The sequence below is a fragment of the Manacus vitellinus genome, unplaced genomic scaffold, assembly GCF_001715985.3.
Source record: "Manacus vitellinus isolate BGI_N305 unplaced genomic scaffold, ASM171598v3 scaffold_2_pilon, whole genome shotgun sequence".
Lineage (NCBI taxonomy): Eukaryota > Metazoa > Chordata > Aves > Passeriformes > Pipridae > Manacus > Manacus vitellinus.
In genome coordinates, this window is record NW_021940208.1 from 19,297,192 (window position 1) to 19,310,571 (window position 13,380).

The window sequence follows — 13,380 nt, forward strand, 5'->3', positions numbered from 1 at the left end:
TCACCTGTGCCGGGCCGGCTGGGGGGGCCGGCACGCGCCACTCCCTGCCGACGGGCTCGGGCAGGCGCCCTGGCGGCCTACCGCAGGCAAAGGGGGCGGCAAATGGCGGAGTGAGCGCGCGGGTCGGCTCCACAACAACAGGCGGCAGCGGTCGATCGCTCGCGCCGCCGTCCGCCCCGCGGCCGCCGCTTCGGCCCCGCCGCCGCCGCACCGCGCTTCGGCGCGCGGCCGCCGGCCCCCGGCCCGGCGGGGAGGCGGCGCACGCCCGGGCAGCGCTCGGCTAACCGGAGCAATCGGCGCCGCATATAATCCTCATTATGCCGGAGCGGGGAGCGGCTCCTGGGACGGGTGGCCTACGCTCGGGCCGGTCCCTGCGGCCCCGCCGGTGCGACTGCGGTTGGATGCGCGCTCGGCGCCGGCCGGGCGGGGAGGCGCGGCGGCGGCAGAGCGGCAGGTGCCGGTTACGGCGGGGGGTAAATGGCGAGCGAGAAGCGGTGTCGGGACGGGACCCGCAAGCACACCGCGGACTCGATCTCCGTCGGGGCCGGCGGTGGAGGCGGCGGCCGGAGGGGGCGGCGGCAGCGGCGTCGCGGTGATGGGGGAGCTGAGGGCGTCGGGCTCCGGGTCCGTGGTGCTCCCGGCGGGAATGATTAACCCGTCAGTGCCGATCCGCAATATCCGGATGAAATTCGCCGTCCTCATCGGACTCATCCAGGTCGGGGAGGTCAGCAACCGGGACATCGTGGAGACGGTGCTGAACCTGGTAAGCGGCCGGGCACCCCGCCCCGGTGACGCCCCGGCGGGCACCGGCCCGCGCAGCCCATCTCCTCCCGGGGCTGCCCCCGCGCCCCTCCGCCCATGTGCCACCCCAAAGGCACCGGCATCCTCCCAGCCCCCGTGTCCCTCCTACACGCACGGCCCTTCTCCAACCATCCTTCCTTCCCAAACTCCTCTTTTGCCTCTCTTTCTCCTCGTTAATCCCGCGATTTGCTCGTCTCCTCGTCGTGCGTGTGACAGAAACCCCCTCAGCGCTCCCTAAACTCCACGCAGGACCCTACCTAGTACAAACAGGCCACTCTTCCCCTTCCCAGTGCCTCGTCCCAGCCGCCTCCTGCAGAAGTGTAGTGTGTGCAATTCACATGGTAAAAAATAAGGAGATTAAGTAATTCGCAATTTCGTGTTATGGACGCTGCCCTTTAACCTAGTGGCTTCCTCGCGGGAAGAAGAGTGGCATGAACGTAGTATCTGTTTTTAATTGGAAAACATTAAGAAAACCAGCCTGGGCTGGTATCTTTTTCTTGGATGACTGAAACATGTGAAGGGTTTAACCCTGTTAGATCAGAGCTAGTTGAGCATTTTATGTAGAGGAAGGGGGAGGAGGGAGATTTTTGGGAGGATTTAATACTCTTTAATATCTGTAATAAAGTGTTAGTTGTATTGCAGTATTGTATTAGGTTTTGCTCAGGTCTTAATAATCTACCATGCTTTCCAAAACACATTCTTGTCAGCAAAGTAAGTGTTGTTACTACTTTTGTTCAAGGTCTGTGCATTGCAAAATAGTATTGTCCAGTGGTAAATAGCTGAAACAAGGAGAAGATGCTAAATTGTATCTCCTGAGTCATCTGCTCACTTCATGGAGTGAAAGAGTTACTGCAGGACTGTATGACTTAATGTTTTTGCGCTACCTACACCAAAGCCTGAGGAACCTACAGAAGCCAAGCGAGTGGATCTAAAAATGAATCACTTTCAATTATGTGCAATTTGGTGCTGTTCCTGAATGCAAAATTTGCTGCAGCAAAGCTTTTGAAGCAGTTCAGTCAATGAAATACCCTCAAATTTTACATATAAAATAGGATAGGAAAATGACTGCTCAAAACAGAATGACAATTAATTGAAACTGCCTTTGTTTCAAATGAGTTTAATGCTTCTAACCTCCAGTCATTTTATACAAAGTCATATAAAGAATATATTTTGTTTCAAACACTTTAAAAAGATGTATTCCTCTGTTGGACAGTTATTTGCATTTGACCTAGCACACACTGAATGGAAAAGCTGCAGCATGCAGGGAAAGACGTGATTTGGTCAGATCATTTTAATATTTATGGCTTATCTGAACACACAGGGTTAAAACCCTGTTAGTTTTGTGAATATATCAAAACAGTAATCTGGTATATTTCCCACTCCTTCCTACAAGCTGTTTGACAGCTTGAAATGTGACTTGTAAATTTTAATTTTTTTTCTGTACAAGTGTGGTGGAAGTCACCATAACTTCATTGGATTATTACTCATTCCTTTAAAAGTAGCACTCAAAATAAGGAAATGACATACAGTTATTTTCTTAACTGGCTTTATATAGATCATGACAGATACAAAGATGTTTAATCCCTTTCTGGTTTTCTTTCTTCCTTCATTCTTTTTACTAATATTTAAGCTTATTTTAATTCTGGCTGTTAGTGCATCAGCAACTGGACTAACATTGGCTTGTCTTTGGTGGGGAGGTTAGAATATGTTTTGATATTTGTGTGGAGGACATCCAGTGCTTGCATATAAGATCCACCTACTAGTTAGTTCCTATTGTTGAAAACAATATTTACATTTTATAATAAACACAAGAGTATTTAACAGTTCTCTCAGCATGGGGAAATGTATATGAATGTGAAACTGCTTGTGAGTCTGCTGCAGCAGTGATGCATTCTGGATCAGTCATTACTTAACAGATGGACTCTAATATACAACAGTCAGTATTCCCAAAGCAGAGAGAGGTTATATAGTGTCTACTAATTTTTTTGTTCTCAGGGCCATGAATGTTTCAGTCTTATGTTTGTGGATTTGAAACTTAATTTACTCGCATGTGAAACACAGTGAATATGGCAGATGCACAGTAAATCTGATGGCATATCCCTAAACTACTAAACATCTGATTCTGTATTAAGGATTTGAATAGCAACTTTAAATAAAGTGCAGTTTTCTGTTTTAGGAGCATTCTTTGGGGGGTGAGTAAGGGTAGAGAAAACAATTTTTTTTGGTATTTTTGTTGTTTTGTTTTTCTTCAGTCTTTACTAGTTCTGAATGACTTTTGATGCAAGTGTGATAATAAGTGAAGAGTGATGAAGAGTTGATCTCTGTTTTATATGTCAGTTGATATGTTAAGTCTCTGAGAGTAATATAACCACTATGCCACGTTGGGTAACTATAAACCATTTTGGTGGTAGCTTTTTAGTATAAGGATTCTGCATAGCTGAGACTTTTATCATTGGAGAAAATCAGAAGTTAAAGATTGAGATACTTTTAAAATTTTCTTATCTGAGACTCCTGCTGACTTCTGTGTAAAGCTTAAATAAGTTTATTCATTCTTCCTGCATCTGCATAAAAGCAGCAGTAAATGTCTGAGACAAAACTTTGTTTTGGTGTGCCCTTGTCATGGAGATGGTCACTCCTCTTTCCTGTTACGTTGCCATTTTAGGGTTTGTTCTTGATCAGTTTTTATCTTTAAATGTTTGTTTTGGTGGCCATACACTGAGGTCTCTGTTACTGCATTTCAGACTTACTCCGTGTGGTACCTTCTGATGTGGATGTACATGGTGATTTATTGTATCTGTGAGGTGCTTTTTATGCAGTGCTGAAAATCTTTTTCTAGTCTGATATCTGATTGAATTTTCAGTTTTGCCAAATTTTAACAGTGGACTTTCAGCTAGACAGTATTTTGTTCTTGGGCATGCCTACATTGTTTATGGGATTAATTGCTTCTCTCGATGCTTTTCATAGTGTTTTCTCAAAACTTGCTGTGTTTGAAGTTCTCTTAGATTGGTGAAATTGTTTAATGGAGTATCACTTGGTAGAATATCTAGTATTGCTTGTGTTATTTTTCATTGTTTAACATTACAGTAAAAGACATAATGGAGAAAGGGTTCAGCCCCTTTTATGCCGATGAATGACTTAGTTGTCCTTAAAAAGACACCTGCTAGTGTTAGTACTATGAAACTCAGATCTTAAGAATCTATGAGCTGAAGGCTTTTTTACAGTGACTCTTTAGAATACAGTATTCTTTTTACCTTTCTGGAGGTAGGAGGGAGCACCTCATTGCATCTCATGCATTCTTCTGTAATAGTGTTTATTTTGATTTTGGTCCATGAATTCCCAGGTTCAGCATGCTCTCTCTGAGATGTGTGTTCATTGACCCTTGTGTACTGCAAAGCACCAAACTAGAAAGGGCTTTTCTTAAAAAAACTTGTAATCCTTTAATTGCTCTAAGTGATTTGTCTTTGGGGATATTTTGGCACCAGTCCTGTGCTTCTGTTGATGAGCAGGCCTCTCTCCTTTGAGTAGCTCCATTAGTTTTCTTAGGGTACTGTCAAGGATGTTGTCATTGCATGGTAGATGTGCTTGTTTCTGCTAGACTGATGTTTAAAATAAAGTTCTGCACCATGTGCTCCAGCAATGTGATATGGAAGTGGAAGTGGGTCCGTCTGTCCACCTTTATTCCTCTACTTTAAGTCTACTTTTGTTTATCCTGTTTCCTAGTGCACAATTCTCACACATGGCTTTAATTAGTTTTCTATAACATACTTTGACTGGTCTTTCCTTACAGTATTTTTACTGACTTGCTTTCTTCATTCTCTGCTTTTCCAGTATTTTAACAGTCTTGGGAATTTTTTCTTCAGTGTGTATTTTGAACTGACTCTTGCTTGGCCATTTTTCATCAAACATGACTATGTGAGTTGCATTGTTTCTTAGCTTTTAGCGTCCTTTCTCTGTTCCAGTTTGAATTTCCTAGAATTTTTTGGTTTGTTTTGTAGAGCTGATTCTCTGGCAGTGCACAGTAAGAGAGGTGAACAGGAAGCTGAATGACACTAAAAAATTGTGACTGGTGCTGAAACATGCTGTTCATTTTGCCTGTGCATCTTGAACAGATGATGTGATGCAGATTTGAACAGATTTCAGTCTGATACAGGTGTAGCTAACCAGGGTTCTCCTTGTGCAATCTGGAAAGCTTTTATATATGTTTTGTTAGGCTAGAGAGTGCTTATAATAAGTAGGTCAAACACCAGGCATAGTTCAAAAAGTCTTTTTCTGTTCTTGTTGACTGCAGCCCACGCTTCTGCCTAGCTCTTCTCATTTTCTTGGCTGCTCCATCCTACTTCAGTGTTAGTCACCCATCACAAGAGGTAAGCCATTTTTTAGTGCTCTGTCACATTGTGTACTCGTAGGAGTGGCATTTGCAGCTTCAGAGCAAATGGGTTGAATTATGTGAGAGATCCTTCTCTCCCTACAGGTTTTCTGTAGTAGTGGTCATAAGGAAAAATGTAAAGGGAGGCATATTTAAGAAAGAATTTTTTCTTTTGGTACTTCTTCGGATGTTGGTTGAGGGTCTTCTTAAGCTAAAGTTGGCTTTTGGTATTTGAGTTCTTTGAATCCATTTAAAGTTTTGGTTGCTGCAACACCCCATGACACAGTTCAGCACTTATTTGGGGAGGAAGAATCACTTGTTCGTTGGATGCTGTTGTACTCCTAAAAAGCGTGGGCCTCCTGAGCTGTAGCCTCCATCATATGACTTCTGTTTTTCTTGTAAAACTAGCTTTGCAGGCTTGAGAATCTTGTTCCATTTTCTTGGTGAAAGCCTTCTCATTTTGAGTATAATTCTCTGCTGATAGATGGTACTGATCAAAAAAGTGAAGTTTGAGGAAGTTTTGAAGTTGGGATTTTGGTTTGTTTTGGGTTTTGTTTGTTTGTTTGTTTTACATGTTAAGTTCTGGTTTAGGTAGTACTTAACTGAAAGTGGCAGTCCTGTTATAGTCTGTCCCACTGGTCCCTTTCTATCCTGCTCATCTATCCTACTAGACTGTGTCTGGGCATTACTGTAGAAGCTACCAGAGCCATATGAAAAGAGCAGTATCCAATGTTTGTCATAACGTTCCGTGGGCAGCTACGTAAGAGTACTGTAGCTGTTGTTATTAATACTTCCATGGAAAACTTAGTTTTGGTTACATAAAATCTTTGAATAACTGGATGCTCAATTATTTTAGTATAACTGATTTCTTTTGGCTTTTTTTGTCTGATCTTTGATAGTAGGTGTTTATGGGTGAGAAGTTTTTTCAATCCTTGTATCAGTCATAAAGCACTAGTGTTATCTCAGCAAGTGGCTTGGAATTTGCTGTGGTTCTGGTATAATAGGTTGATACATTTCTGTAGGGAATAACTTCTAAAAATCTGTCATCGTGAGCATATAGCTGAGCATTCCTTACTGCTTAACTCTGAACAGCTATTTTTTTTTTCATGTTTACATCTTACTTGTCTTTACTTCTCACTTGTCTTTATAGGATTCAGTCCATGGATTATAAAGGTGATGAATACCTAGAAACATTTTTATTATTTTTGTCACACTGAAGTAATAAAATTTGGAGAGTGGTATTAATAAAACACCTCAAATCTTTGGCCTTTCCCCCTACTCCCTCCTGAGACCCTACCTTTGTTTATACCTTTCCAACAAGCAAAGGGTTTATCACCTTTCTCTATGATGATTCTATTTTTACAAAATTGTGACCTGATTCCCCATTTAAGCCATGTGTTTTACAGGACTAAATGTTTCTCTGTGTACTCAGTTATACACTAATCTTTCTCTCTCCCTTCCATATTTTCCTTCATGGTCCCCCCTGCCCCTGCCTTCAGGTGAGCACTCAAAAGGGCAGAAGTCAAGGGGAATGGCTGATTACATTGATGAGGCTGAGGTATAGGAGGCTGTAGTGCAGTTTTTTCTTTCATGTTAATGCTTTTCAGTGTCTTCACTCACATTTCTCAAATATATGAATCACTGTCTATATTACATCCGTAAAGAAAAAAAAAAACAACCAAAAACCAGCACTGAAAACCTGCATAATTATCTCTGAATTCCTGCTGAAGTGTTTGTTCACCTATCATGCCATATTGAATTTAGTGAAAGTGGAATGAAATCTGTGATTGGGTTAGTACCAAAACTGAGTCTTTTCTGTTCTGATAAATACTGTGCACAGTATTAACAGAATGTTAACTTAATAAACTATCCAAGCTATTTTAAATCAACCTCTTAGTCTCACCTGTTCATCACTTGGTTCTGCACTTTTTTTATTTTTTATCTTTAACCTGTCTCAGTATATCCACCATTTCAGATCAACTTGTTGCTCTCCCATTACTACCGTGTTTTGTCGTACTTTGCACAAAACATTATCACTGCAGCTACCTCATTAGCTGATATATTGAATATGCCTGGTGGGCAAAGGGTCGATGTAGTAGCATGTGTTTATGTTGATGAAGTTCCATTTATGTTTTTGTGAAATTTGATCCTCAGTCACCATTTGTTTTTATGGAAATACCTCATTGTGTAGTTTTATTAATTTTTGCACAGACAGAATCCTTAAATTTCCTTTACGTCTGAATCAAATTCAGAACTCGCTTTTATAATCAGAGGGAGCAGATCTTATGAAACATCATTTTTGAATTTGATGATCTACCTCTCACTTCTGTCTTTCAAGGATTTGTCTTAGATGTACTAGTAATGACACAGTATTCAATATTTGATATTCAACCTAAAGATAATGAACAATTAAAAAATAGATTATTTGTGGAGAGTCACATATTGCTTCCTTAATGATAGAAACACCCACTTCAACAGTAGAATTAAGATGGATTTCAGCTATTTGAACTGTAATTTCATAACTTCCAATTTAAGAAGATTGTTAATGACATTAATATCTAAGAGAAAGATTATCTGTTATTTTCAGTAGAGAAGCACTTCAACTTCTGATCAACCTACTGACTCTCCACTAAAATTGCATTCTGATAATTTTTATAGTTTAGCATTTGTTCTACTTTTGATGTACATGGAAAATAATAATTTTCAGTAAATAAGTAAGTCTAAGTAGTTTGCTGGTATAAATCTCGGTAACACCAAATGTTAATTCATTTAGTTTAATGCAACCCTGTTATATGACTACCCTGCTTTAATTTAAGATTTAGTTGCATCACTGAAATTGTTCCAACGCAGCAATTCTGTGAAAGCTTGCATAAATGTGAATACTGCTTATGCTGCTCCACAGCTTACAAATGCTTGACTTCCGTCTTTGGAAAATTACGTTTCTTTCACTGCCCTTTTGTTTACACTTGAAAGCCTTTCTTAACTATGCAGAATAGGTATTAGGTTTTGGAATAAACTGGAAGTGAGATAGGGCAAAATATTCACTTAAAAGTGAAGCTGTTATTCATATCATGCTTTCTGGTACCTCATGGCTTTTGTCATACTGGGGCAGTGTAGACAGAAGGATGGAAATAGTGATTCTCTGAGTAGATCCTTCTAAACTTACTCCTTTAGCAGCAATGTGGCATTGTAAGAAATTTTATGTGATCTCACTTTTTTTATTTTTTTGCTTTATAATTCTTCATATTATGTGACATATACTCATTTATATAAGATTTTCTAACTTTTATTGAATTTTGATTGCCTGCTTTAAGAGCCACTGTAACAGGTTTTTTTCCTTCTTGTTTAGTAAAAAGAAACTAGTTTGGATATTTAGAAAAGATGAATTTGGAAACATCCTTAGACTCAGAAAGGAACCTATTGCAAAAAAAGCAAGAGTTAGAGAACCTTACTAAATGCGTTATACTTTCATGGCTCAGCACCCCGTTTTCCTTCTGTTACTCCAGTGAAATACATTATCTGTTTTTGTAAATGGCAAGGTGTGCAGTGTTTGTGAGTCATATCTGTGACTGATGGCTTCTCAGCTGTTAATATTCATATATTGAATAGCTGAAACTTAAGGAAACAATTGTGTAAGAGTGCATTGGATTGAATAAGGTCTTCCAAGCAAGATGCTTAGGAGGTGGGAGCTACTTCTACCTTTGTTTCCCCTAAAGAGATTTATGTAGCCTTTGCCCATGTTTTAGTCTCTGGTGTTCCAAAAGTCTTTTTTACTGCTTCTTCTATGTCTTCAGCTATGGCGTATATATCTCCAAAGCACCTGCAGAAGTCTTCTGGGTTTTGTTTGTTTTGTTTTATGCAGCTTATTTGGTGATGTGAAAGACTTTCTCATCCACTCTGTTCCTCATGGAAATATTACAGCCTCCATTGCATCTTAGGAGAGCATTATGTGAATTCAGAAATAGACTTCAGGAAGACCCTGTTCGAGTTGCATCTACTATCCAAGGCTGAAGTGAATTGAGTCCATCTGAAAAGAAACTTTGTCATACTGTCCTGGGCTTGTTGTATGAACCACTGAGAAGAGTCTGGCTCCACTGTGTCTACTCCCTGCCCACCCAACCCCTTCCCAACCCCTCCCCAAATACACATACACATTTATAAGATCTCTTCAAACCTTCTCTTCTTAAGGCTAAACAATCCCATCTCGCTTCAGCCTTCTCTTTGTACGTGAGATGTTCCAGTCCTTTAATCATTCTCACATTTAGATCTTTGTTCTCCTTGTGCAGATAATAGTGCTTCCTTTTCAAAAAGTGGGAGGTGGAGTCTGGGAAGCCTTTTAATTATAGCAATCCTTGTCCTCATCTCACAGTATGAGCTGCAATATCTACCACAAATAACCCAGTCAATGTTGCTAAGCCTAACCCAGCAAAGGACAATTTACACCACATGCAGCCAGGAAGAAAACAGACCTCAGTGAGCCACAGCAGCAAGTGTTTGCTTTTCATCCATTGTGCTTGCTTGTTAATGGATAGTCTTGGATGAAACACAAACCCAAGAGTGTGTGTCAGTACTGAAAATCACAGCTATGGTTGTAGGTAAGCTTTATTTCTTGGATGTCAGAAATATAAAATAACTACATTTAATATTCTACTGAAAAAGTATAAAGTTAGTGGCTTAATACTGAGTTAATGGAACTTTGTGGCTTTTTACATATACTATAAATATTACTGCCTTCAACAAATTAGTGTGAATTGAAATTAAACTAAAAAAGCTATTACCATAGTCTTCAAAGTTGTAGATGCTTGATATTAGAAGGAAAAAATATTAAAATTCAATATAGAGCCAAAGCTGTTGAAGTTCTGCAATGAGTTTGTCGGAAGTAATAGATTAATGACTTTATACGTAGTCTAATATTTATAGATTAAATGTTCAATAGCACTTTATGTACATATAACTGTATGCAACTTAGAAACTGTAATATATTAAGCAAAGATGCTTGTGTAACAAAATTTTTATAGTTCCTTGTTTCATGAACAGAAAAAAATTCATTTATTCAAAGTAACTTACAATGTGCAATAATAAACCCATTGTAACTGGAACAATGTGTAGGCTATCACTGAGAGGTAGTCAGTCTTTCACAATTGATACAGTACAGTGTTTGACATTTCAAACAGTGCTCATTGAATAGGAGCTGATACAGTCTTTAAAATGGATTGTTCTTCAATGAAGCTGTTGATAGTTACAGGTATTTGCTAAAACCCAAACCCCATTATTCCCAGAGCTCGCAGTTGTAATGATTTCCCTTATTAGTAGTATTTTTTCTACTTTCAAGGCCAGGTTACATGGGGCTTTGAGCAACCTGGTGTTGTGGAAGATCATCCCCTATGGCAGGGGGATTGGAACTACATGATCTTTGAGGTCCCTTCCAACCCACGTTGTTCCGTGATTCTGTGATGATTCTATAAGAAGGGGAAATTAACGAAATAGTAAAAGTAACTATGATAAAATAGTTTGTGTTGGGTTGGTTTTTTTCTTAATAAAATATGTTTAAATTCTATTTAAGAACAAATTTGGATCTACTTGGTTTGTTACTGAGTCTTTTCTTAAAAGTACCAGAAATGTAGCAAAATTATAAAAATTAAGCTAGTTGTTTAGGTGGAGTTTAACTATTGAGAAATTATACTTCTGAAAGGAAGTTTTACATTAAAAAAAAACCAAAAACCTAACAACATGAGTGGAAAATCCTGAGTACAACAGGTTCCCTTCTTTCAGTGATGCAGTGTCCACCTGGATTTACAGAGACCTTGAAATGACTTGTTACATGATGTTTTATTAATTTTTGAGGAGTCTAAGGGAATTATCACCATCTGTTAATACCAGAGTCTAAGCTGACATATGGGTTTCAAAATGCTTTGTGTTGAATTTTTTTAAGTAAGAAATCCTCCTCTTAAAACTAAATAACAGTTAAGAGGTTTCAGAGTGTAAATAGAAAATACCTTTTATAGTCCACATTTAAGCTCTTGGATCATTTGTCCCAGCTTTGATTTGTGGTTCTAGCCTGTCCTCTGAAGCTAGAATGGCTGCAAGTACTTGTAATTGAGATTTTTCACATGCAGGAGTTATGACATAACTGGCTTTTCAACTTACTTCACCCTGAAAAGAAAGCAGCACAAATAATGTATTTTCTTCTGACTGAGATCAATCCTAAATGTGTCTTGTACCAAAACCTGATATTATCCAGATATGCAAAAAAAACAGTAAGAAGCCTGAAGTGTTGTTACAATCTAAATGCTTTTTGGAGGTCAGAGGAATCCTCAGAGCCCCTCGTTTAAATTATTACTTCAAAATTTCTCTCTCATATGCTCCTTGTGGAGTCACAGTAGATTTTAAGGCTTCATGGTAAGGAAGCTGATGAAGCAACCTGAGCATTTTTGAGGATGAGGGTTGGCATTTTTTGCTCAAGCAGTACATCTAAACTGGCTATATATGTTTGTTGCATTAGTTTTTGAAAAATCTTGTGTTTAAAAATTCCCTTATTTATACAATTTGTAGAGTATGAATGGTTGAGGAGACTGCATACTTCATAGTACAAGCAGGACGTGGCACAGCTGCAGCTGACAGTACAGCCAATGTGAATTTTGATTTGAAATTCCTTTAGGAAATCCTGAAGATTTCCTGGGAGATAGGGAAATGTGTGGTCTAAAAGTAATCCTGGCTTCAGAAAACCTCCTTAGCATTTCTATTTATTTAGAAAATGGAAATCCAGCTAAATAGTCTATACTTAGTGTAGCAAAATGAGATCTTTAAAACACTATAATGAAAGGCTACTGAGGCATTATTAAAAATTAATACAGCCAAGAGAGTTATTGAGAAAAGTAGCATTTAGCAGTAATTGTTAATACATTATGGTACTGCTATATATGGCAAGTAGCTTCCAACTTCTTATTCTGTGTTCAGTTTCCCTTGTAGTATTTTTCATTATTTTCCAACTTTTTTTTTTTCTTCTCATATGTTTGTAAGTGAAGAGTAACCATTCTAGGTCAATGGGTTTATACTGTGACTGAGAAAAAAGACTTGCCTGAAGTCTTTTATTGTATAAGCATCAAAATAACCTGTAGAAGAAAAATACACTAAGTAAGAAAACTGATCTCTGGGGAGTAGAATGTCATATAAAAAACTGTATTATGATGCTTTTTGGGGATAATGTCTGGGATAATGCTTGGCTTTGAAGGTGTGGGGTTTGGGGGATTGGAGTGCTATAATCCTGGTCTCAGAGAGTGTATTGGGTTTATGTGGCCAGGTTTCGGTAGTGGGAGGGCTTCAAGGGTGGTTTCTGTGAGAACCTGCCAGAAGCTTCTCCCATGTCTGATAGAGCCTGTGCCTGGCAGCTCCAAGACAGACCCGTCGCTGATGGTGTTAGTATCTGTGGAATAAAAGATTTCAGAAAGGGAAAAAGTTACTGCAGAGGAGCAATTGCAGCTGGAGAGAGGAGTGAGAATATTTGAGGGGAACATTGCTGCACACACCAAGGTCAGTGAAGAGAGGGAGGAGGTGTTCCAGGTGCTGGAGCAGAGATTCCCCTGCGGCCCATGGTAAAGGCTGTGGTGAGGCAGGCTGTCCCCCTGCAGCCCATGGAGGTCCACAGTGGAGCAAATACCCACCTGCAGCCCCTGAAGGACCGGGGAGCAGGTGGATGCCCTGAGGTTGCTGTGACCCCATGGAGACCCTGTGCTGGAGAAGGTTTTCTGGCAGGACTTGTGTCCTCATGGAGAAACCCATGCTGGATCAGTCTTCCGTAAGGACTGCACTCCATGGAAGGGACTCATGCCGGAGCAGTTTGTGTAAGAACTGTAGCTTGTGGAAAGGGAACCATGTTGAAGAAAGTTGTGAAGGGATGTTACCCATGGGAGGGACACTATGCTGGAGCAGGGAAGGAGAGCAAGGAGGAAAGAGGTACGGAGACAATTTGTGATGAACAAAGCGCAGCCCCCATTCCATGTTCTTCTGCATCACTTGTGGGAAGGAGGGAGAGAAGTTGAGGCCGGGAATAAGAGAGGGTAGAGGGACAGTGTTTTATTTATAGTTAGCTTACTCTGATTTGATTGTTAAAAAATTTGTTTCCCCGAGTTGAGCATATTTTTCCCATTGTGGTAATTGCTGAGTGATTTCTCCCTGACCTTATCTTGACTCATGAGCCTTTTGTTGTATTTCCC

At 40.0% G+C, this 13,380-nt stretch overlaps 1 protein-coding gene across 1 annotated transcript in view; it reads left to right on the forward strand.

Moving 5' to 3' along the window:
- Positions 1–595: 595 nt before the first annotated feature.
- NBEA (neurobeachin) overlaps positions 596–13,380 on the forward strand; it is a 472,840-nt gene continuing 460,055 nt past the window's right edge. Inside the window, exon 1 of the mRNA XM_029960860.1 lies at positions 596–763. Coding sequence (XP_029816720.1) covers positions 596–763 — 168 coding nt within the window. The remainder of the gene's footprint in view (positions 764–13,380) is intronic.